At 36.7% G+C, this 26,476-nt stretch overlaps 1 protein-coding gene across 4 annotated transcripts in view; it reads right to left on the bottom strand.

Moving 5' to 3' along the window:
* Positions 1–26,476, bottom strand: part of APBA2 (amyloid beta precursor protein binding family A member 2) — a 110,000-nt gene that overhangs the window by 11,449 nt on the left and 72,075 nt on the right. For 3 of the 4 annotated variants that reach the window (XM_049813331.1, XM_049813330.1, XM_049813333.1), the window contains 8 exons: positions 25,812–25,892; positions 24,418–24,454; positions 18,120–18,265; positions 16,745–16,780; positions 15,065–15,151; positions 6,032–6,217; positions 2,371–2,550; positions 194–406 (listed from right to left, as the gene is read on the bottom strand). In XM_049813331.1, the coding sequence (XP_049669288.1) occupies positions 194–406; positions 2,371–2,550; positions 6,032–6,217; positions 15,065–15,151; positions 16,745–16,780; positions 18,120–18,265; positions 24,418–24,454; positions 25,812–25,892 (966 nt within the window). The remainder of the gene's footprint in view (positions 1–193; positions 407–2,370; positions 2,551–6,031; positions 6,218–15,064; positions 15,152–16,744; positions 16,781–18,119; positions 18,266–24,417; positions 24,455–25,811; positions 25,893–26,476) is intronic. The other variant, XM_049813332.1, reaches the window with a different exon arrangement.

Below are 26,476 nucleotides of genomic sequence, written 5' to 3'. Positions count from 1 at the left end.
GTATGTTACCACCCTCAAACTCTGTTTCTAATTTTACTTTTTGTTAATGACAGATTACTTTTTTTCTTTTTTTTTTTTTTTTTGCAGTGATACGAAAAATCATTTTTCTACAGAAATCTACAGGGTCACTTGTCAGAATGTTACATCTCTGCTGGCTTACAATCTACAGCATATAGTTGTAAGTTTGGGGTACCTTTATAATCCCTTGACATGTTGCAAGAGGTAGACCAACCAAACTGGTCCCATTAATGGACATTATTTGGTCTCCAATGCTTAGTTTTCCTGAACGGGCTGCAGGGCCTCCGTTCATCATGTTAGCCAGGATAACAGTGGGTAGAATGGATCCCCATCCAGATTCCACAATCACTACCCCAAGAATTTCTCCCTTCTGTTTTTCTAGCTGGAGCTGCAATTAAAAAGAAAAAAAAAACAACCGGTTTTTGCTTTGATTCATCTAAATTTGAGCACTAGCATCTCAGTTGTTCCTGAATAACACCTACAGATTACAAAAATAATTCTATTCTTTGCCATTAGGTAGTAGCATGACTTCAAAAATGCTGTTAAAACTGCATCACACATACCTATTTCTTTTCAGGGGTATCCTCCACTTGTTTGTTGAAAGTCATATAGGTCCTTATAATAAGCAAAAAACCTAACATACTGGTTAACTCTGTAGAAAGTGGTGGAACTGAATATCAAATGAATAAACGCCAAAGAAGTTATTATCCTTCTTGGAACTTGGCAGCTAGGGGAGGCTGTAACATTTTGTGGCTAAGGCAATGCCTGGAACACAGGCTTGAGTTCAGGTCCACTTCAGCCATCACTGCTCAGGCTATTTCTTGGTCTCAGGGTTTGTCTGTGCTTACTTTCAGGCAAGGATCTCTTGATTATTATTATTGTTGTTGTTGTTGTTGTTATTAACATTATTATTATTAACATTATTGAATATACTTGTGCCTAGCATATTAATCTAAGATCCCTGATGTGCTGATGTAATGTAAATGACAACTCAAATACGGTGATGTTAACTGTTCAGTAATCATAGCATATCTAACTTTTACAGAGGAGGAGTAAGACTTTAAATAGAGAACATTCTCTTCAACAAAATACTGGGAATTATTTTCTTTCCGACATGGAGGGACAGGGACATCCATACTTATGGGAATCATGAAGGCCAACTGACTTTTGTTGAAGCTATCTATCAAGGCTTTGAATGAACTAGTATGCCACAACTCTGTCATTGTTCAAACATTCATAAACCAATTAGAAACAAAGGTGCCACAAAAATAACAACCTTTTTAATCACTTTGAAATGTGACACACTTGTATTTTTCCATTCCAATTCTAAGTTAAACCAAGATTTGTTCAACTGAATTTTTCCTTGTTTGCTAGAAGAGGAATATTTTGTCATGCTTATATGCACATAGAAACACTTTATTGATATCTAGTGACTACAGATGTATAAAACTACACTTCAAATCAGAACCTTTCTATCTGCAGGTATGGGTTAAAAATGCTCTCTTCCCAAGAACACACATGCTGCACAAAAGAACCTGTAATACTAGAAGAAATAAGTAGGAAAGCTGTGACTGAAGGATTAAGCAATTTGCAAAGTAAGATTTGACTTCATCTCAAAGTAAGATTGCTTTAGGACTCCGCATAGAAACTCTGACCTTTGGAACATGGGCCAAATCCCTAGCACACTGCAGCAATGTAAGACAAAGCAGAATCTGGGTGCAACTGCACTCACCACATTCTGGTTTGGAATGTCCAGTGACTTTTGTATGAAATGTAAAATATATGGCTGTTGTACAGAAAGAATCCATTACATCCAAAATCAAATGCAAATAGTAACACTTATGTAATTTGGGACACTTAAGGGAAACTCTTGCCTTTTCATGCATTATGAGTGTGAAACTCCATTTCATGTGGCAGTTTTGCTGGTGTTATAATAGGGGAAGAGAAATTGGCCTGCTCAGTGCCACAGCATCCTGGACTCATGGTCCTTGTATCTATTAAGAAATCACTTAAAACGTGCATTAAAGTGGGCTGTCATCTCTCTTTCTGTATCAATACATTGGTAAAACATAAAAACACCTTACACTGTGTACTGTGAACAGCACAGAGCTTATCTATGTCGGATATAAATGTACTTTATTACTGTTTTGATCAATGGAAGCAGGAAGACCCTAAAAATGAAAAGAAGAAATTCTAAAAACTTATAAAGCTGATTTTAGTAGCAAGGTATTGATGAAGCAACACATCTTGAGCTGTGAAGTCATCCTTAAAATGCCAAAAGATATTTCCGTTAGAATTTCATTCCTCTGAAAAAATGTATCAATCTGAAATGGAATTCCAAAGCTAGTTTACCTCTTTGCAGTTTTCTGAATTGGAAAAATGTATAAGATCATCATTGTACATCTCCTGGGTATTGATGATGTCACTGTATTCTTTCTGACTGAGATCCTCTGGGTTAATTCCATTGGCTCTTAAAAATTCTTGGTAAGCCACACTGAAAGCCTGACCAATTGACTGAGCTATCAGCTGTGCCTAGAAGGTAGAACAAAATACAGCTCAGAGAAAAGGACTAATAAACAGTTTACCAGTGAAACCATAAGAAACAAGAAAGAGACTGGATTTTAAGACAGTCAAAATAAAGGATCCTGCCAAGTTACCAAGTCAGTATGGTTATAAAGGCACTTTAAGGCCAGTTGTACAGAAAGAATCCTTTACATCCAAAATCAAATTGCAAACTTCATTTAAAAACCCTGCTGATCTCCTTTCATCAGTACATTGCAGTAGCAAGCAACCATATGCTACTATGTACTCGTTCCAATGAACACTGGAGAGTACTGGCTTTGTACCAATATGGAACAGAGCTTACAGAAAAGACTGTCACAAACCCTGCTTCTGATCACAGTGTATTTGCAGGAGTGATGAAAGAAAGGATGCTCTGCTTGCGCATGCCTTCACAGACATGTATGCACTGATGATTTTGGTTGTCATGTCACCTGCTGCTTCTCCACCTTGGTTTTATAGGACTGAAAACACCGCTTCAGCAAAACCATCTGCTCTCCTATTACTGCCATGATACCTATCTCATATTCCCAGAAAACCAGTAATAGCCCTACTTACCCATTGCATATCTACAATAGTTAATCCCATTAACACCTTGACTAGCAATGTCAGGGATGCTTTCAAGAATGCAGCCAGAGCCATGATTATAGCTTGTTAATGTTAAAAACAACTCTTCAAAATCCCCTGTGTCTTTGTTAATTTTTGGAGCACTTATCTGTGCATGCATTTTACTACCGTATGCAATAAAAGATGACTTCCCATTACAGTGGGCTGTAGAGTGAGTAAAATTAATGAAAATTTACAGTGACTGGTATTTGCCTGTGTCAGGAATATATATACATTAGAAAGAAATCTACAGAAACCAACGACGATGATGATAATACTAACAACTTGCACATTCAGCATACTGCGCAAGTCAACTAATTGAACAATTATTGAACTGCTATAAAATTTACTTTCTTGTTCCACTAGATGGCAATGAAACACAGAGAAACAAAGGTAGAGCTAAGTAAAAGGAATTTTTGTCAACTTTTTCTACGTTTGCATTTTTTTTATTTTCCCATTCTGAGTTAACTGCAGCTGAAAGGAGAATGCCACGTTGAGTTTTGTATATTTGTGGTTTTCAGGTACTGTATTCTGTTATCGGGGGATATGAGTAACTCCTAATGATCTGAGGAGGAGTTAATTGTATCTTACCCTAAAAATATTACTAATCAAACCTATGAAACTATTCTGGAAATGCAACACACTTTCTTAGACAGTAGGTACATGCTAAATGCATTATGATTGCATAGGGTTTTGTGGACAACATTGTAATGCTAAATGCATTACGAATGCATAGGGTTTTCTGGACAACATTCTAAATCTAAATCTTCTTGCAATCTACTGATCAGACACACAGTGTTTTCTCTGATCCTAAAAGGTGGTTTTCTTACTTCATTTGTGCTGCAGTACACAAAAGCACCAATCTGCTTTATTCGAAAATTATTTTAGAATCTCAAGGACATAATTAGCCTAGCCAGTCACAAATTGTTCCTTTGTATTTTAAAACATCTTTTCAAATCTTATCAATATACCATGAAGTTTGTAGTGGTAGCAGGGCAGTACAGAAGCCATCAAGAACATTTTTATATTGTTCCATTATTAAAGTTTATCACCAGTCCTTCTTTTTTCGATCTCCAGTGCCATTGTTTTCTCTGTAGTTCTTTGCTTTCACCTCCATCCTACATTCTCAAAAACAACATGTCTAGACATCATACTCTATTCTATTACTGCTAGCAACAGCCAGTTCTCACATCTTAACTTCATCTATGTCTCCAGGTTTTTATGAATGTTTATGAAAGTCTTAAGCATTATGTACAACTTAGAGATAATGTAATTAAGTTGCTCGAAAAGGTCACCCCAGCAAAGCAGTGACAGAGCTGAGATAACTAGGTCTCAGAAAAAATCCCAGTCTAGCACTCTAACCTTTGGACAACGCTGTTTCTCCTTCACAGCCTTAATTGCTTTAAAATAATGAAAATGATTGTTTGGCTCAAAAAATATACAACCTGTGAGTTGTGACTGTCTGAACTCAAGAACTCAATTCTTTTTTAATTGGTATGAGAGAAATTATATTTAAAGCTGTTCTTATATAACAATGGTCAGAAATGTTTAGTACTGCCTCTTATTAATACCTGTATCTCAACTGTCAAGTTGGAAACAGACAACAAATTTTGCTTTTTCTGTTTTACTAGCCTGGAGCTTTTTTCCATGATTGTTTTAGGTTGAAGTCTGCCACTTCAGACTCAGAAATATCTATTTCACTACAAAAACAAACCTGGACGTACAATAGCAGCAAAGCAAGGTTATCTTCCTTTGCCACAAAAGGCAAGGGCATAGCATGCCAGCACTTCACAGAGGTGAAACAGAATGCAGCAGAGATGTACAGAACTCTTTTGCAACCACTACTTCTGCAATCCTATTTTCAGAATAGCTCCAAGTTCTTTCATCTTTTGGTACTTCTGATGCAAGTGAAAATCAGAACCTAAATTCTGAAGTGGTCATTCCCTTTTTTAAAAAAAAAAAGTGGTTTCAGACTAATACAGGCTCAGAGTATCTTATGGCATAAAATGACTGAAATTATGCTTACTGTTGTATAGATGTTCTGAGAGAGTAGTGAGAGTGAGTTCTTCCTAGCCTTTTACTTAAGAATTGCTAAACTCTTCTGGCTGTGAAGAAAAAATTCTATAAATATACGTAACTAAACTTTCTTAGCTCTATTGCATTTATATAAAAATTGTAATTCATAATTTTGCTAGGGATGAAAAAAAGAGAACTGAAAAATGAACAGCTGATTGTGTTCTTAAACATCAAAGGATCCAGTTGCATGTTAGAGAGTATGTATACTAACGACAGGTAAGCAAGCCATAAGGGAATAAGGACTGGGTAGAGGGCAACCTTGTGCTAGGCCTACCAAGTTGGTAGATGTCAGTGACTTGGCTTCAGTTTGAAAGAAGTCCAGAATGGTTTCACCTCATTGCCAAGTGTCTGGAGGTTTATGTGTGTCATTATGTGCCAACCCACTGGACTAGGATCCAGTCCAGGATGAATGATCAATTTGATATGCCATAAATTAATTTTGGCCATGAATGGCCATTGACTTCCAGACAACTCCAAATAATTAGGTACTAAAGCATTTGGGGAAGCATTGTTGAATGAACACAAATGATTCTATAACATGAGACAGAGTGGGTATTTTGGGACTGAGGAGGAGACATGAATTTGCGACATGAATTTCTGGAGACAGAAAAGACATATGGACAAACAACCAGCTAATGTTTCCACAGATTACCTGTAGCTTCAATCAGAAAAGATTGCTAACAACAAAAATTCATTCAAGAAATTAGATGTAATTTCAGAGATTCTCTAAATGACATACATTGTTTGAATAAATTTCATTCCATTTACTTACATCCTCTGATTCAAAGACATGGCATATCATTTTATACTGCTTCTTTCCTTCCTGAGCACCAGGTGTTGTTTCAATACAGTCTTGAGAAGCTGATCTTGGCATGCGGCGGCGTGCCATTAAAACCACAATGTTACCAATATCAGCAATATATGAGATTGTGCGCAATGCATGATCCATCATTGTTTCCTACATAAAGCAAAGAGAAATAAAGTAATTCTTCATGCCTGCTGTTATTCTACAAGTGCTGCATCCTCCCTCTCCTTGATAGCCTATTGTTTGAGAATGACAAAAGCTACAGACACACTTTCTATGGGCCCAGATCTGACATTCCCTACACAGTCAATGGGCCCGAACGCCAACTAAAGGCATAGCGGCTGTTCAGGAAATTGGCTTCAATGGAAATGTTGCCTGAGCAAATACAACATGGGTGCTACTGTAAAGCAATAATGAAGATCTATACTGTTTTATAAACACTTTCATGTTGTTGGAAAATTACGTTTCCCTTTTGTATTGGTTTTGCTGAATGAAACAGATGCATTTCACAATGACAGAACAAGTTTTAGGGAAGCCATATATATATGAGATGATGTTATAATTTCCAATTTTTTTTTATCATGTCCTATAACAGCAATAATATCTAACGTAACATTTTCTTATATACAGCAAAGTGATACTTACTTTCTTTGTAAAGAGGTATGAAGGCAGTATTTTACCTTCCCTGTAGGCAGAATTTTTAATACTTTTTTCTGGCTACCTACATATCTCAGATCAGTTTGGAGGGAACGGGTCTAGTGTCTGGGCTCACAGTCAAAATCCTATTCCAGTCAATGTCATTAGGCTGCCAGTTTGGTTGTGCTGGGAGAACTCAGTTCAGAAGAGCCACTGTCTGTGAGAATGATTTTAAGTGGAAACCTGTCCAAGCTTCATCCTAATGAACATTTCTTATGTAAGAACACATGAAGAGTACTAAATATAAAAAGCCTCTACCTCAAATCCCTGAGCTCTGCATCCTTTTAATTACTTTAGCCTTTTAAATCCTAACTTTCTGATATTCACAGGGAAATCCCAACCTACTACTCCCAAATGTTTTTCTCACAGGAATTATATCATTATTCAGTGGCTTTGATTAGTACTGAGTTGCCCTGGACAAATGAAAACTGAGTGCATGTTTGTAGTCAGAGAAGGATATGTTGTCACTAAACTTGTTTTATTTCACATATTATTTTATCTTTTGTTTCTGTTTTGGGTTTGTGTGGTGGAGTTTTGGTAGCAGGGGAGGGGCTCCAGGGCAGCTCCTGTGAGAAGCTGCTGGAAGGTTCCCTGGGTCCAGGTTGGAACCACCTCTGGCCAAGGCCGAGCCCATCAGCGACGGTGGCAGCACCTCTGCGATAACATATTTTAGAAGGGAAAATCTGCAGCGGAGAGGGGAGGGGAATGCGAGAGAAACCCCTACGCAGACAGCAAGGTCAGTGAAGAAGGAGAGGGAGGAGGTGTGCGATGCCCCTGCAGCCTGTGGTGAGGTGGCAGGCTGTCCCCCTGCAGCCCATGGAGGTGAGCAGTGGAGCCAATGCCCACCTGCAGCCCCATGGAGCAGTCTGTTCCTGAAGGACTGCAGCCCACGGAAAGGGCCCATGCTGGAGCAGTTCGTGAAGAACTGCAGCCCATGGGAGGGACCCCACGTCAGAGCACGGGAAGAGCGAGGAGTCCTCCCCCTGAGGAAGGAGTGGCAGAGACAACGTGTGATGAACTGACTCCAACACCTACTCCCTGTCCCCTTGTACCGCTGGGGGGGGAGCATTGGGAGTGGAATTGAGCCTAGGAAGGAGGAAGGGGTGAAGGGAAGGTGTTTTAAGATTTGGGTTTACTTCCCATTATCCTTGTTTTGATTTGATTGGTAGTAAATTAATTTGATTTTGTTTTTTCCCCAAGTTGAGTCTGTTTTGTGCCCATGACCGTAATTGGTGAGTGATCCCTTGCCCTTGTCTCAACCCACGAGCATTTCTTTATATTTTCTCCTTCTCATCCCACCGGCGTGGAGGGAGTAGTAAGCGAGTGGCTCCGTGGTGCTTTGTTGCTGGCTGACTTTAAACCGCAACAGTTTCCATCTCCAGTTAGTTCATGCTTCTATCAATTGTTATATAAAAGAGCAATCAGGTCCCAGAAGGAAGAACCTTTAAGGACAGTTTCTGTGCACCACTAAGTATGAACTTGTAATAAGTTTTATTATTTCTGAACTCAGCATTAAGTATGAATAAATTAATGTGGCTCAACAGCTAGCAGTCTCATTTTCATTAAAAGGTTTCTATGCGTAAAATAATGTTATTTTAATAAAACAATGTATGTGACATTGCTACAGCGATAATTTCAAAGGATGTTGATATATTTAGGACTGCAAAGACAAACAGAATGACATACTTGTTTACACTAATGTTTTAGACAATTATTTGTACCTTCATACAGGTTTTATTCAAGATACTGTGTAAGCAACCTGATTTCTCCTTTAGATTTGTTCTTTTAAATAAAAATAAATAAAAAGTCACAACTCTTTAAGTTCCCAGAAAGGCAAGTTGCTGTGGAAGATGTTCCATAATGGTAAGAACCTTTTAGGTTTAAAATTAGAGTTTTAGGAATGCTCAGTCAATCAAATAATCTGATTGACTGTACTTTCTTTAAGTGCCTTGAAAACATGACTATTACTGATCTCTTTGCATAATTATGGAGGAAGAGAAATTCCTAGGGAAAAAAGGTAATATAACTTATGTTAGTAATGCTTATCTGGCAGATATTTTGACAATTTGGACAAAATATTGGAAAAAGCCTCCTAGCTATAAGGACTCATAGAAGCCATAAAACAATATTTTAAGGTAGTGATGACTTACATTGTTTCCTGAGGAGACATTGAAGGACTGTATGTTGTTCTTCACCAGGTGATTATGCTGTCTCTCCTCACTCCCCTACTGCCCACATATCACCATCTGACTTAAGGTGCTTGTCCTCTGTACTTGGAGCAGTCAGCCTTTGCTCCATCTCAATTTCAAACAAAGCCAGAATTTACATTGCCGTCATGTGGGTAAAACACCTGTGTCCTGTTACAATGGTCACATGATGTGTGCACTTGTTGTGTGACAAAGAGGAGACTGCAGGAGGCTCATGACAGGTAATTTCAATAGCAGGCTGCCAGGTAATTAATTCAGCTCTCAGACATGGCTGGTGTGCTGTACTGAATCCAATCTGTTGCCATTGGTTGAACATCCTTGTATTTAGACAAAAAAAGAGTCCAAATCCTATTTTTATGGCACATTTCAAACCTGAGCTTTATAGGTTTCTTAAACTGGATGCTGCTTACTTTAAAACCTTATGCTAAATACTTATTTTAATGAAGATAAAGCTTTCTATTGAAACAAAGACCAAGAAAATGCCTCTAAACCATGATTTGTTAGCTTTGTTTTCTATCATTTCTTTACACATTTTGCCATTGTGGAGATGAACTGTTCTCTTCTTTAAGAAACAGGGCCCATCTGAAAATGCCTTCCTGCTGGGGTCATTGGCCAGTTTGGAGAGTTTTCCAGACTTTTATTTATTGCTCAAACTGGAAACATCCAGAAGTATAATAGTTTTATTGATTGAACTAGCTGAGGATGTCCCCTTCTCTCCCCCACCCAAACAGCTAAAAACATCCACCAAATTCTGCCTGAAGTGGAATTAAAAAATACTTATTATTGAATCAATTTGTTTCACTTTACTTTGTGATCTCTATTAGTTTTAAGTCAGTAAATTGCCTTCTGGTGTCTAAAATATCTTTGGTTCTTGGCTAAGACTGAGGTTATCTCTGCTGCTTTTGGCATCTGCTTGGATATATATTGATATTGCTAATGTGAAGAAAAATTGACTACAGGTTTGTTGTTTGTTTTGTTTGTTGTTTTTTTTTTAACTGAGAAGGACTTTTGGTTTTCTTTTTATTTATTTATTTATTTATTTATTTGCTAGTGGCTCTTGAATATCCCCCTGAGCAGCATGAGGTCAGTTTTCATCTAACTCAATCATATTAGATGACTGAGATACCCTCCTTGCTGTGTCTGTAGTGGCAGGGTTTCCCTTGATATCTTATCTTCCAAAAAAACCTGTAACATGCTATGAGTTAATACACAATTTTCATCATTTATATAAGCAGCAGCAGCATCCTTTATATAAACAGCTAGGTATTAGTTTACCATTAGTTGAAAAATCTCTAAGGCCTAAGAGGGAAAGATTGTTCAAGTCAACAAGAGTAATTGTTTTAAGAATTTCAGTACAATTTAACTTGAGAGAGAGAGAAAAATATAAATAATCATTGTTTCTTAGAACCACCTGTCTTACTGAAGAGAATCACTACCCATAAAATCATTGTAATGATTCTTCTCAGGCTTGAAATAAAATTTTCTATGCTTGTACCTAACTATGAAAAGTGATGATGGTTAAGAGATGGTTTGGGGGGTGTCTCTAAGGGTTGCAGGGGTTCAGGAGGATTTATAGCACTTCTCTCAGTATGGAAAAATGTTTTATAATGGACATCTCTCAGCAGGATCTTGGAAGCTCTGCAGAGATAATTGCTTTTCAGCAGTCTGCACTAAGTATTCTGTAAGGGTGTAATCGTACATGCAGTGTGCACAAGAGTGAATGGACTGGGAAAATGAAAGCATTTAATCTCACCTGCCAAGAAAGTCTTTCTGTCCTTATCACACAGAAGTTAATCAAAGGGGTTTTTTTGTATCTTCCCCTTGTAGGGGTGAAAGCAGTCATTCCCCCACTTCCTCCCACCTTCTTCCTGTCTAACACAATTACAATTAGGAATAAGGTAAATCATATGTAGGGACTGTAAACATGTCTTTAACTTTTGACTTACTCGTGACTTGACTTTTTCTTTTCTCACTCCATATTCCATTCCACTCAATTTTCCATTACCATTATCTCATTTTCAACCTCTCTCCTCATTACTTTCCTATGAATCCCTCCATCTCTGCGTATCTGCTTCTCTTTTCTTTCACTCACCCCTTTTCTAGTCCCACCCATTCCATCCTTGTTATCCTTACATTTGTTCTTAGAAATTCAGCCTCTCTCTTGCTCTTTTTCAAAACCCCTGTTCTATCTTCTCCTGTCCAGATTCCCCTTTCTCAAAATCTCCCTTCCTTTCTAAGGAACTATTTCAGAATCTTGTTTGTTGTCCCTTTTGAAACCCAAAGAACACCTGCAGGAGGAAACCTAAGCATTTTTCCAAGCTTTCAAGTGATGTAGTCTTGTGGGAATATGAATTAGACAGCCTAACAAGTCAGATGATTTTATGGAACCAATCATCTACCAGAGGCTCTGCACATATACATTTGTGACCTCTATATCTGTCTTTTTCTCTGCTAGTTTTCCCAGTTGCTTCACTCCTAGCTTCTCTTCAGTGAATAAGCAAGAAGATGGGAGAAGCTGCTGTGATATTTCTGCTGTTTTCACGCACTGACTGCAAGTCTGTAAAGCTGTGGCACAAGGAAGAACTGCTCTCATACAAAGCAGGCATGTGGCCAAACATAAGGTTACTTCTACCATGTATACTAAACAGGTGGTCAACTTGGGCTTAAGGTATTCCGTAACTAAATGCATAAGCAACTAAAAAGTGGCAGGGGTGCCATTCCTAGTGTTGCTGAGGACAACACAATCACCAGAGCTGGCTCTGTTCCGACGTGGCAATACACCTTTATTGGTGCTGCTCAGTATTTTGAACCCTGCTGCATGCCATTTTTTAACTGAGAATTTTACATTTTAAATCAGCTGCTACCTCATGTGAGCTATACAACACTACAGATGCATTAAATCATGGATGGCACACTGCAAGAATAGGTTTTATATAATTGATAAAGCCATGAAAGAACAGATTGTCTCTGCCAGCTGCCACACCAGCTGAAATAGACCTATGGTAATTACACCCGTCAGGAAACTTCACTAGCACTGAAAAATATTACCAAGCCAAAAATGCAAAGGAATTGCTAACAGCAGTGCTTAGAAGTCACGGGAATAAGTCTCTTACAGCTCTCTGAAAGACCCACTGTAAAAAAAAAAAAAAAAAAAGAAAGCAAAAAAACCCACCAGAGAGCTTGTAATTACAATAATTTCCAATATTGCTATTTTCATGTAGTTGAATAGTTTGTACTAGACACCATTCCTCATGGTGCACTGCATTTTGTATCACTAGAAATCTCAGGGGTATCATGAGAATAAGGTAACAGTTACTTTGACAAAGTATTTATGGTCTGCCTCAAAAACTTTCCTTTTTTAATTTTAAAAGGGTTGGTGTTCAGCTGAAATGCTGAACTATTTAAAGAAGGGAAAGAGTGACTTCCCCTAAGACTAATCCTTACTCAACAAAGAGAACTTACCTATTTACTGCCATACGTTCCAACTATAAACTGTAGCTGTTCATTTATCAATAATTGTCTGTAGTGACCTTTACACTGATAATTACTAGCATTTTATTTTCTGCTAATGCAAAAAGTAGTCATAAGCTTTAATAATATACTCTCCGGATGATGCATATTTACCATGAGGTCAAAAAATGGCTGAGCCATAACAAAGAGCGGTATTGGTTATCATGGATGAAATACAGTATCAGGACGATTTATAGATGGCAGATTGTAAATACTACTGGCCATTTTAGATGGGATATTTTACTCCTCATCTGGCTCCATCTCTTGGGAGTTCTAGTGGCATGTTAAGGACATCTGCTTATGTTAAAAGAAAAATAATCCATCTCCTGGAGATACTATCATTACCCTCACATTAAAAGACTATAGCGCTGTCTTAAATTTCAGGAAGAAGTAGGTGCCTCATGGTTTGCACTGTTAGAAAAACAAATTATATACTAATTGAAAACAAAACAAAATCCTCAATGTAGAGGGCTACATTTATCTTTATTGAAATATCTCCTAGAGTTTCAGCTTGTTTCTTCAGTTAGCCATGATATTTCTGAACTCTGATCTTATACATAAAGGTAAAAGTTCAATAACTATTTTCTCTTTCCATCTTCCAAGTTGTTTATGAAAATATTGAACAGTACTACATCAAAGAAACATGCTTGTGAGTCTCCCTCTGGCTCTTTATCTCTTTATATTGCCATCTACACAGCAATATATCAGAAATAAATATACTCTCAGAAATTTTTTAGCCTGCTTGTATTTCTTGTATCTAGATTATATAATCTAGAAAATATTATATGAGATAAAAGCCTTATTTAAGTCAATAGGCGATGCGTGCTGCTTCTGTGCCATGGACAAATATATTCCCCGTCACAAAAGAAAACAATTGATTTGACATGATTTACTTCTGGCAAATCTGTGCTGACTCTTGCTCATCTGCACTCACAAACTGCCTACAAAGGTTTTGTTTGTTCTGGTATCTTCCTGACAGTTAAACTTACCTATAATCCTTAGTCTGTTCTGCTACTAAAAAAAACCCAAAAACACTAAATACTACCATCATAAGTTCTGGAAGAGTATCATTGAAAGGATAGCATAAGGTCACTACAACCATTTTTCCAAATACTACAAGATGAATTTTCTCGTTTGGTGATATGTAGCTTAACTAAGCACTTTCTAAATGGTTTCTTCTTTAATGTAACTTGAGGTTTTACCATTTTTCAACTGCTGTTAGCTGCATACAGTGGAGTTTTTTAGTGAAACCTAAAGCAAAAAATGTCATTAAAATTTTCCTTTTCAAAGCCTCACATAAGAATGAAAATTTAAAGAGTTTCTGTAAGTATGATCGAAGTCTAAGAGATCTTGTGAGATTATTATACTAAATATTGGGATCCATATATAAATTTTATGTGTTTAATTGTAAATGACTGCAAAAAAAAATCCTTCTTATGAAGATATTTGAATATATATATGTATTCCTAGAAGATGAGGCTGATCATTGCTGTGGTCTCCAGATACTTCTTTAGTATGAATAATAATTTACCTTAGGCAAAGGGGATGGTAGCTCAGATGTGATTTATGGAAAAATTGGAGGTTAAATGTTAAAAATGACAAGATACAAATAGCTTAGTCAAAGCAGCAAATTACTTCCCTGTTAGACAATAAATTTGAGTACTGAAACTGTTTCAGAGAAACAGTATACATGCATTCTGAAAGGCTTTTGAATCTTTCCCTAAATTTATTTATAGATCTGTCCTGGTTTCAGCTGGGATAGAGTTAGTTTTCTTCTTAGTAGCTGGTACAGTGTGATTTAGATTTAGTGTGAGAATAATGTTGATAACACACTGATGTTTTAGCTGTTGCCAAGTAGCACTTATCCCAAGTTAAGGATTTTTCAGTTTCCCATGCTCTGCCAGCAAGCAGGTGTACAAGAAGCTGGGAGGGAGCATAGCCAGGATAGCTGACCTGAACTAACCAGAGGGAGATTCCATACCACAGAATGTCATGGTCTGTCTGTATATAAACTGGGGGGCGTTGTCTGTGAGGGGTGGCTCGCTGCTTGGGCATCAGTCAGAAGATGATAAGCAACTGCACTGTGCATCACTTCTATTTTCTTGGGGTTTAGTGGAGTTTTTTTGGTTGTTGCTGTTGTTATTATTATTGCTATTATTATTACTATTATTTACTATTATTATTATGGTTTATTAGTATTATTAGTATTACATTTTATTTTACTTTAATTATTAAATCGTTCTTATCTCAACCCATGAGTTTTGCTTTTTTTTCCATTCTCCTCCCCACCCCACTGGGAGCAGGGAGGAGTGACCCAGCAGCTGGGTGGTGCTTAGTTGCTGACTGGCGTTAAACCATGACAAGATCTCAGCAACATGCACGCATTTTCCAATACATCAAATAAGCAAAACTGGTGTCAGTATTACTATATTGGCAAATGGCAAGTGTTGCAACAATAGCAGATCTAACACTGCTCTTTCTGAATATTCTTATAACAATGAATTTATCCAACTTTAGTTTCCCACTAACAGTGTAAGACTGCAGTCTAACTCAACATTATTTTTTAAGAGATTTAATCATAACTTACCTGTGTGTCTGCATTTAAAACTTTGATTCTCTGTGTGGAGATGAACAGATCCACTTCAGTCAACGCCTGGGAATCTCCCTCTGAAGTCTAAAAGACAGATGCTTTGTTACAAGGGCAGTTTAAATTTCCTCTTTAAAATGACAAATTCACCGATTGCTTCAAGCATAATGTGATGTGAGGCAATTGCACTGTTAAACCACTAAAAGACAGCTATTCAAAGGTGCTTCTAAATACATACAAAGAATGCATTTGTTGCATAGAGAGAGTGAAGCACACTGATTTTGTGGGTAAGAGTGAATTTTCAGAGCCCGTGGGACTGACAGCTCAAGTACTAAAATTCTTTATTTATAGCCAGAACAGGAGAAAGAGTATGGCTGTTTCTTCCCCACTGTCTCATCAATGCACTTCAGTACTGGAGGCACTGGAATTGAGAAAGTAGGAGAACTGAGAAAGTGACTTACTCCCCATCAGCTGCTTAGCCCTTGCCATCTTCAGTGAGCTCACTGAAAAAATTGCAAGCTGGTGCTCAGTACTGTGGTGGGGTTTAGTTTTCTTCTACAAAATAAAGAACTGGCTGCTGAACTATTTTTCTCATATCAGAAAGCCATCAGCTGACTTTTAGACCTCAGCTTCTGAGCACTGCTCACTGGGGAAACAGTTCCATATCCCATTGGAAAACATGGTCACAGGGTAAGTGGGATTACTGTGTAATGCCACATGGCTTCCTAAGTGTGAGTCCTGGCTCTGCCCACGTGAGAAAACAGGAGAGAAAGTGGTAAAGCAGCTGCTGCCTCTCACTGAAGCATCGTCTGAGAGCTTACCTAATATTCTGAGTTCCAGCAGGAACCTATTTATTCCTCCAGGCTACTTGTCCATAGCGCACCACTGCAACTGGTATTTAGCAGCACCCATGTTAGCAGCCTCAGAATAAAATTGCCACAGACTCTTATCACCCTGTGCTAAAGGCAGGCATCCATCTCCAAGTCAGAGATTGGGTCTCTGATGTAACAGTGCAAGGAAGAATGATGTATTTGCTGCTCTTTTCTGTAGTTATAAAGGCTTAGCTATGCCTATTATTCATTCACATTAATTTTGTTTGAATTAAGTCTCATCCAGCAAAATACAAAGCAAGCGCATACTTTGGCAGAGACTACTTGCATTGCTTTCATCCAAGACCATCAAAAAGAGCAAGATTAATTTTAGTGATGTTTTTGTCAACTGTATTTAGTTAACTGAAGTATAGTTTTTAACTGAGTGAAATGTCTTCTGTATGAATTGTTCCAACTACTACCTGGTAAATTTATTCTATTTGTTTTTAAATATCGACAATAATTTAATGAATATACAGTAAGTCACAGGCACAGGAAATACATCTTACTGCTTGGGTTAATAAAATTAAAATAAGCGTTACATTAAAAAAAGTCTCCTGGATAACACTGGCTGTATATCTGGACTAAAAAAATCACAGGTATTCAACAGAAGAGCAGCAGACAGGTACTCCAGCAAATGAACAATGAAGAAAATGAGTTCATTTTATTCCATCCAGTGTTCCACTACTTAACAAAGAAACCAAATGACAACTTTACAAGGACCCATAATGAAAGACACAACACTCCATGGAAAACAAGTACAACAAAAATGTAAGTAAACATTAGCATTCAAGAAAAACCGTTTACACACCGCTTTTTTCTTGATTTTAGCCGCCTTTTGCATCCTCTGAGGAGTAGCATAAAAAAAGAATGCAGACAGATGTACAGACAAAGAAAGAGAAAAGACAGTGTGGGAAGTCAGGGAAATGTTTTGACTATGAATCCAGACTGTTAAAAATTAAAAATTTGGGGGCAGTGGGAGAAGGATGTGCAGGAGAGAAAGATTTGTTTATATTTCATGTAGTTCTCAAGCGTAATTGGATTTAATGCCATTATACATGTTGTCGATTGATTACAAAAAAATTAGTACCAAAGAGTGTTGTCTGTTAACAGCTGCTTATGATATTTATCCTACTAAATATACAGCACTCTAAAATGACAGTACATGCACTATTTTAAAGTCAAGGTTTTCTCTCCATATTGATCATACTTGTAATTGTTGAACAAAATGTAACTCAAGCTCTATTCCATGACTATCTAAAGTAGTCAAGTATCTCTGACAGATTAGGATTGCTATTAATACATGAAACAGTTTTTAGGGAGTTAATTGCAATCAGCAATTACTTAACTGCTTGAGACATCACAATATGCTAAATAGAAATTCAAAGGTTTGGAAAGTTTAAAGAACCGGACCTTTCTTGCCTTCCATTTGTTTCGAAATGCCAAATCAATCATCAATCTCATCAGTCTCTTACTACGTAAATGATTTTCCCAAACTGGTTTCCTTCAGAAACATGCAATTTTTACCAATTAAGTATTTTATTGACTAAGCACCTGATTTTTCTATTAGCATTTAAGTCTACCTCTTTCTAACCATGTGTTTATTCAGATGAGGTATTTACAGCAGATCCAGAAAAAAATGTGAAAGAAAAATCTCCTACTTCGATTATTAATCAAAAAAAAAAAGCATTTTTTTACACAGCTGTATGAAGCAGTCTATGCTACATTATTTACACAGAATTGTTCATTGTAAATAACACCAAATCCAAACACAATAGTAATGGATCTTGTCCTAAAAAAGTAATAATTCAATATATTGAGATTAATCTTCACAATTTGTAGTAAATTAAAGGAATTAATGACATAAGAGGAAAACCACAGTCAAACAAATAACCTGTGCTTTGCCACTGGAATATTTCCTAATTTGTCTTTAATACTTGAATTCTTCATACAGCTTCCAAACAATTTTGAATAGACTCTGGAATAATTTATATTTTGTTCCTCAGACATGCTGTATGTATTTTTATAATAAACACTGGAAACTAATGGTATTTACGTTACTAGATCTATACTCATGTAAGTGCACTTCAGAATAGGTCTGAAGCTGCAAATCCTGTACTTTTTAGAGATCAACCGTCAAACGGTCAGAGAGTATTCTACAAACTAAAAAAATAAAAATCACCTACCTTAACACGGCTCACTGCCTCTTGGGCCTGCATCATTCTTATGTTTTTAGAAGGGTTGCGCTCAGACAGCAGCTGCGTAGAGCCCAGGTAATTGGCTGCAAAGATGATTCCATCAATGAGGTCTTCAGGTTCACAAGGTCCTGGAACTGACATGAGACATTTACAGTTACTGCCTTTCAAAGGAGGGTAGAGAGATGAGAAATTGAATAAAGGATATTATGGCTTGAACAACCTTTTTAATACCTTTTCTAATATGAAACAGATTAAGAAATCCAGTTCAAAATAAATGATGTTTTTCCCTATAATTATTTCCACAAAAAACATACTGTATTTAAAACAATGCATAATGGCTTGACTGTGGAATTCTAGAGGAAAATTATTGGAAAAATGTTTCCTGTGCTGCACTGGTAAACACATTGGAATTATCTGCAAGTTTCAGAAATGCTGATAGGTTCCTTTATCATAACTTTCTTACTATTATTTATAGTATGACTGTTACAGTGCATAAGCTAAACTTCTGCTTGAATACAGATTTGTGTTTCCACATTTTTTTGAGATGTTTGTGGAAGTACACAGTCCCCAAACATTATCGCTGGCACAAATACTGATGAACAACGGGCACAAAGGTGTACTTTGCTTCAGAAAAAGTCCACCATGAAACTTAACAGTTAAGGAAGTTTAGGAAACAAGAAAAGTAGGCATCTTGATGCTGTTTAGTCATGTCTAAGGCCAGAATTCAGAGACTGAAAGAAAAATACAGTTCCCAGGCTAGCACAGATTGTATAAACTGAGAGCTGGCGAAACATGCTGCAATACAGGAGTTCAATGAAACGTTCACAGTCTAATCAATGGAATCTGCACAACAGGTCATACAGCCTTTTCCTCTGAAAGCAGGGAAGAGGAAAGTCACAGAAGGTAGTTATGGAAAAGGAGCACGTGGAAAGAGCATGAAAAATTCCATGTTAAAAAAGATAGGAAAATAGTGGAACTTAAAAAGATCTTGATATTTTTTAAATTTTAGCCTTCATTCAACAAAATGCTTTTGTATATACTTGGTATTAATTACATAGTGACTTCAGTGAGATTCTAACATTAACTTGTATTTTGCAAGTGGTTTCTTTCCAAGGATGAAAAAGAGGGGGCAGGGAGAAGAGAATAAATGATAGAATTTATATCATACTGGAACCATGATCATCATCCTCTTTATTCAGGTGTTAAGCTCTACAGCTAGCTTGATTAGATCAACAGTAAAGAACAGTCATTCCAGAGTCTGGCTGACATCTCTTGACAGTGAGTATTTTCTGTTCCTCAACAGTTTTATAAAAGAGATTTGCTTTGAGCTGTATCAACTTGCTAAGCTGCTAACACTTTTTTTTGAAGTACATGAATCTCACGTGTGAGGAGAAAAATGACACTGAAGAGAGATGCTAATTTTAAAAAAAGTTTTATTGTACAGTGGATTAGTTCAATCTATTTATAATCAACTGAATGGGGAAAATTAATAAGTGGAGAAGGAAAAATATACAGCATGCTATGCTGATGGAATTTACTTAAATAGTGGTTTGCACATATATCTTTTAGTGAGCATTCCTATCCCTCATTTTCCCACTCTAATTTAGAAAAAGTCTTCCAACAGAAAATAAACTTGATTGAAAGAAGTGACTTTCTTCTTCAAGCAATGTTGCTGACACCTACACTTCATGCAGACCTCACATTTGCCTGCTGGAAATCTCAACTCCCACCAAAAAACCCACAGTCTTTGTAAATCAGTAATCAAAGTATATAGACACACATATATATATATTTATACCAGTCCTGCACTCTTCAGAGACCTGATATTGACTAACAATGCTCACACAAAATGCAGCTATTTGCTTTGCTAGCAAACACCATAGTTTCAAGCTTCAAAAGGATAATTATATAGCACAGGAGGACACATTTTGCTTTAGATCACATCCGTACAAATCCAGTAATGGTTTGGACCTTCATTATAAGTCAGAATAGAATTCTGTGGAATTTAAAATTCTCAAAGTATTGGGAAAGAATAAAAAAATATCATTACAATCTCCACTGAAATGTGTGAAAACCCTCAATGAAATCCTTGGGAAGTTACTAATTTAAAAAGTCACTGAAACTCTTCATGAAGGCCAATACCTCACAAAACGATCCTTGTTCTTGCAGCACTAATTCACTGAATTAATTCAAAGAAAATGAAAATTCCACAAGAACTTCATTTACTATATCTCTGTTTCTCTTTGCTTACATCTTTGCACCATTACATTTTTCAGCAGATGGATGATATATTTTATATGGTACCTCTTCTGATGATGTTATTCATACATCTTTTCAGGCCTAAAACTTAAGTCTTTTACCGCTGTACTTCTTTCAGCATGCAACACAATACTAATGTTGCAGTATATTGACATCTTATTTCAAGGGCAGCAAAGAGGGAAATTAATTAAAGATGTGAATTTAATGTTAAGTTAGCAAAACTTCATTAGATACCTGCATCAACACGCTCATTCAAAATTAAAGTGGCTTTAATTTTGTTTTCCTTCATTCACTTCAGGCTAAGTAAATCAAGCTAAATTGAATCAAGGTTGCTTTAACTGTGAAATACACTTACCCACAGAATGTTTATATCAGTCTAACTAACCTCCTTTAGTAGTTAATTTAGAGTAATTTTCTTGAAATATTTTGTGTGTTGGAAGACAAGTAAAATTGCAATTCTTGGTACAAATTCTAATACAGTCATTACTACATCAAGCAAAGACCAAAATGCTAAGAGTCTGCAGGATTTGTCAACAAGAAAATGCTGTGCTGGTTATTTAAAACATATCAGTCCCTTAGTCTACTTTCTTTCCATCCCAAAAACTCTGGCTGAACTCAGGAAAGCTTGTTTTCTCTTCAATTATTTTCAAGAATGTTGAATTTGGCCCACTTCTGGTTGTATTGGTGCTTTGTACATCTTTGAGTAAGAAATTTTTGTCTTGATTTCCGAGTCATTGATAGGCTATGTCAAAGGCACTTTCAAAGACATGTTTAGAGACCTATTTTTGTGTTTACACTGCTAGCAACTCTGAGCATGAAACGGTAATCCCCACCATAGTTTAGGGATCTGTGAAAGAGGTGAGTGTTACCAAGAAAACAACAAATTCTTCTCATGTCTTGGCTGTTTGGTGACAGCAATAGTTTTTTTAACTAATTTGTCTGAAAAACTTCTTGACCATGGAAATAACCTAGGGTTTTAAGCAATTTTATAATCCTAATTTTATTCATTTGGATTCTTTAAAGATTGGGGATTTTTTGGCTGGATAAGGTTTCAAACATCTCTTCATAGCATTAGAAGGTGATTTTTTTGCAGAATCAATATAATAGCAACAAATTCTGTGACACCATGTATAAAACAAAAGCATGTATAAAATGCTTATAGCAATAGCTAATATAGAAAAAAGAAAAAACAAAAACAAAAACGCCAAAACAAAACAGAAAACAAGGCATGTTGGGCAGAAAACATTTCCAACATGCATTTCCCATCATGAAGGCAATGTAAGCAATTGTCACGTAAAAGAAGGCATCCTCTGGAAGGATGGAATGGTATCGAAAATTGCCAGGGTTAAATTGGGTTACCTGAGTGTTTTCTTCCCTTATCTCTGACTGCTTTAAATAATACAAAAATGCAGACTTGGCTGAGGTCCCAGCTCATCAGAGCACTTAAGCATGCCCTTGACTGTAAGCACATGTAAGGCTTACTGATGAGGAAGGGAAAAAGAAAAAAATAGATTTGAAACTTGAAGATTAGTTCAATGTGAACAAAGAGTGGAATTTTATGTTGAGTATTGGTGCTCAAACATTAGGTAACTATTTCTAAAAAATCTAACTGTAAATTTCTGCACTATCTTATCAGTGCAGTAGAGATTACTTGGTTTTCTGCTGATCTATTAATGCAACAAGTATAAATCTATTTCTAGACTTAAGTAGACTAGGTCTAAATATTTTTAAATTAACTTATCTTTTGTATTCATAAAATAAGAAAAAGAATACTCATTCAATAATTCAGCATACTGAATTTAATCATCTGTTAGGAACATATTTTTATATTTATCTAAAATCATGTATGTGTAAACCAAGGATTCAGACAGTATTTAGAGACTGCGCTCAGAGCACAGAAGTACTTTCAACTTCCTGCTGAGAACCATCATACTCCCTGAAATCACTAAGACCTTAGGGTGCGTGGCACTGCAGCAGATTTTGCATAAGGAATAAATGGACACAGGGCATATGTCACCTTACAGAATGGCTATCTACAAGTCCCATATTTTGGCTGATTACTTTACTTCATGGTTGTTACTGTGCAAGGGAATGAGATTTATGGTGATAGGACAAATATAGAGAGCAAAAAAGCCAGAACCCCTGAACATGGAACTAATTAATTACCACTAGAAGCATGTAATGGTACTACTACTGAAACAATTCTAATATCAAAGGGACACATTTCCAATATTTTTTGTGCCTATTATCTGATTTGTTTTTATGTCCACATGGCATATGAACAATATTTTGTATTAATAGAGACAGAGATATAGATATAGCTACTCTAGTTTAAGGAGTCATGCTGAAAGTTAAGTGCCTGAACAGTTGAATATGAATGTAACCAGAATATGACTGTGGTATTGCCATCAAAACTCAGGGAAGAAAAAGGAGTGTTAGCTGGCAGAACTTTTTCTTTTGTGCAGTAGGGTCCTGTTCCTTTTGGGACTCTACATACAAATTAATAATAAAAACTCTGTTTTTCTTTGAATTCAGAGAGCAGTCATGTTAGCTATCATAGGCTCCCAGTGAGCTACATATTTATTTGTATTAGACAATGCCATAGAGTACCTCCAACAGAAAAAGCCTAAGAGATAGCTTATCCTCACATACTGTGCAACTATAGAAAAAAATCAGAGAAAGCAAAACAATTGAACTACAAAAAAATTATCATGCTATCTAAAAGAGTATACTGACCTCTTTCCAACAGAGTAGTGAGCCGATTGGTAAGGTAAGGTAAGAAAAAGACATAACCTTTTTATCCCAATAAAATTAAAATGTGCGGTTGTGTCTACCAGCGCTGTGAGGGGTGAATTTTCTAGTCCGTTTTACAGCTATAGTCATGCTGGCCTCCCTTTATAGTTGTCCACTATACAATCAGTAGATGCTTATTACAAAGTATCAGCTTGCTTTCTTGTCTCATCTACCTTTGGGGAATGCATTTAATTTACCTCTATTTAGGGCCTGTTAGTCAGCACATGCCAAGTGTTACATGTAATTTCCTTCAAATGTCAATCTGTGTAAAAGGGGAAATCTTTGAACCTTCCATTTGCTCTAGCTCTTCAAGGAAATTACTAAAAACAGAAGTTGCTAGTCAAGCTGATGGCATCAGGGAAGAGAAGGAAAATGTGTTGGACATTCTAATATTATTCTAAATCATAGTAAGTTTTCCCTGAGTTGAGAATGGCATTAGTAATCAGGTTTTTTACATTCCTTTATGGTTTCCATTTTGGGAAAAGTGTGTTCATGGCAGATCTAAGGGGTCAGATCCTTATTAGATTCCTACTGTCTTTTTTCACTTTACAGTGTAGACATTTCCTTTGCAGGAAGAGCTGTATGCATTTTCCCCATAAAAAGTTCTTCAGCTCTCTGTGAATCAGAGAATGATAATGTTTTTCAGTATAACCCCATTTTATCTCTGTCCACCTTCTTGTGTTAATAAATTGACTTATTTTTATATGTAATAGCAGTGCAAAGGAGACTGAAGAAACACACGAAAGCATGGCTCTTCTAAACAGAGCATTGGATTACCAATTTTTTATCAGGTCAGGAGAACCCTTCTGTTTGTGCCGACAACTGAGATTCCCAGAGTGCCATAATGTGCATCACATCAAAGTGATACAGAGGCTACTCTGAACAGTTAAATGACTCTTTCCTCTGCACAAGGCCATGAAGAACAGGGTGCTCTTATACCTTCATAAATCATAAATCTCCACCCTGCTGGGGCCCACTGTTACCATCTTTTTTACACCTTTCCAGATTTTTAACTATCTCCATCTTTACCTTAATCTGAGAACTCTATCTGCCCCTCCTTTTTATCACCCATTGCCACAGGGGGGGGTTGAAAATGTTAAATACTTCAATACTTAAAGCTTTTCAGCTGTATTCTCTTGGGTTTGACTGGTTTTTAGAACTGTTATCTTTAAAATATATTAAAGCATTTGCTTCCATTTTATCCTACTTTAACTATGGATGATGTAAAACTTACCATCAACAAAACTTGGAAATGAAGACACTTTCTTTGTCTGTTGAGAAATAAAAATGGTATAGCTGTAACAAAATAATTTTCACAAACCAGAGTGAATTCATACTATATTTAAACAGCTGACTTGTTTAAAAAACTCAAATTTCTCTACATAACTTCTGCATAGCCACTGTTTAGCACAGTGAAACACATTACATCACAGTAATTAACCCAACCTAACTGTTACATAGTACTGTTTACCTGGAATCTCAAGAGCATTTTAAGCAGATCTCATGACACAAAAAAATAAGGCAGAGTAGGGGGGGAAAAATGAAAATGACCTAGGAAGACAGCTGTCAAATGAGCAATACAAGCCAGCAATTCCCAGTCCAATAGTTTATCCACTAGATCACATTGCCTATTAATGATATCCCAAACTTCTAATTAAGAACATTTAACAATATTTTACAAAGCAAGATTCTGGGTCAGTGAATAAAAAGAACTGTCCCTGATTGCACGGTACATAGCATTACACTTAATCTCAGCAGGAGCCACAACAGTGCTCTTTTTATGCTACTGTCTCTATTTTCAATAAACAGATATAGTCCTTCCGTTTGCTTGTCTTTTGCCAGCCTCCTCAGGCATTCCTGTTTCCAGGAAAGAGGCTGATTTCTCCATAATGGGAAAAGGCTTTAGAAATGTACCTCTTCATTAATGTAACAGGCTACAGGCTAAATATGTTACATATTTTTGAGATAACAGACTTCTGCTTTTAAGTCTGAATTTCATTTCATTGTGTCTAGCCTCAAGCATAACCTCATTCTGCATTCTTAGATGTCTTCTTTGCTCCAGTCTGTAGTGACAAGAGCCGATCTGCCTATCACCACATCTTTTTCACAGCACACTGAGCCAGGATGCATCTTACCACAGAGGCCACTCAAAAAGATGTGAATCATTTGAGCCCTCAGCACTGAATGATGTGTTTGATAGCAGGGGTTATTTAAAGAGAATTATTCCTGTGGGAATTAAGCAGTCCTTTGGCTTTAAAGACTGATAGCGGGGGGTGGGGCAGGCAGGAGGGAGAAAAAAAGCAGAAGCCAATTTTTTTTTTGATGCTCCAATAATCCAAAGAGAATTTCTGAAGTGTTCTCTCTATTCTGTATGTCATCAGAAAATTCTAGGTTTGAGTACATGCCATGGACAGTTACATAAAATGAATGTGGCAGCAACAAATTCATGGGTACGATTCAAAGACTTTTCAGAATATGCAGCCATGGTATTTATTGTCAGTTCAGGAAAAGAAACAGAGCCTCCCCATGAGAGGGGAAAAGCTGACAATTTGGTGCCTGCTTTCCCTCATGGAAGCCTGACTGCAGGAAGATGGGCAGCAGAACAGCCTAATGGCCTTAGGTACCCACCTCAGGTGTATTATTATTGTCAACTGGTCCATTGAGATCTGAACGCTGTTGCTTCCTTGGCTGCTCTAAACCATTGCACATCTGTAAGAAAAAACAAGAAAGCATGTTCTCCATTATTTTATGACAGTCATTCGTCATGAAGCTGTTCTGTGTAGTTATTTATATGTATTTATATGTCATTATTTATGTGCAATCAGTATTCATTACTGATATTGAAATATCATAACGTGCTACAATAGCTGGAATTTCCTGTTGTAATTTAGCGAATATGAGATTCATATAAAAATGTTGGGCTGTTTAATTATAATAAAAGATGTATTTTGATGTAAATAATAAGACATCTCAATTATCATTAAGTAGCAGTTACACTACTGATTTAAATTTAAATTATTTTATTTCAATGCAAATTTTTCACAGGAAATTAAGCCAAATGTTGACATGTTCAAATTTTCAGAAACCAAAGTCAGAATTTTTAAATGTGTTTATTCTCAGTACTGGACAAAATCAAAATAGTCCTAATGGCCACCTCTGATCTGAAAAACAGAATCCTAGCACCAGATATAGGATTCTGTGTTCATGACAGATACCTCACGGCATCTCCTTCCTTTTGGGCCAAGCAAATCTACAGCATGCTGGCAGCACATCTTCAGGCTTCTGAAGAAATG

This window comes from Accipiter gentilis, chromosome 10 (genome assembly GCF_929443795.1).
Source record: "Accipiter gentilis chromosome 10, bAccGen1.1, whole genome shotgun sequence".
NCBI lineage: Eukaryota > Metazoa > Chordata > Aves > Accipitriformes > Accipitridae > Astur > Astur gentilis.
Note: the sequence above shows the minus strand (reverse complement) of the source record. Positions and strands in the feature narration are given on the sequence as shown.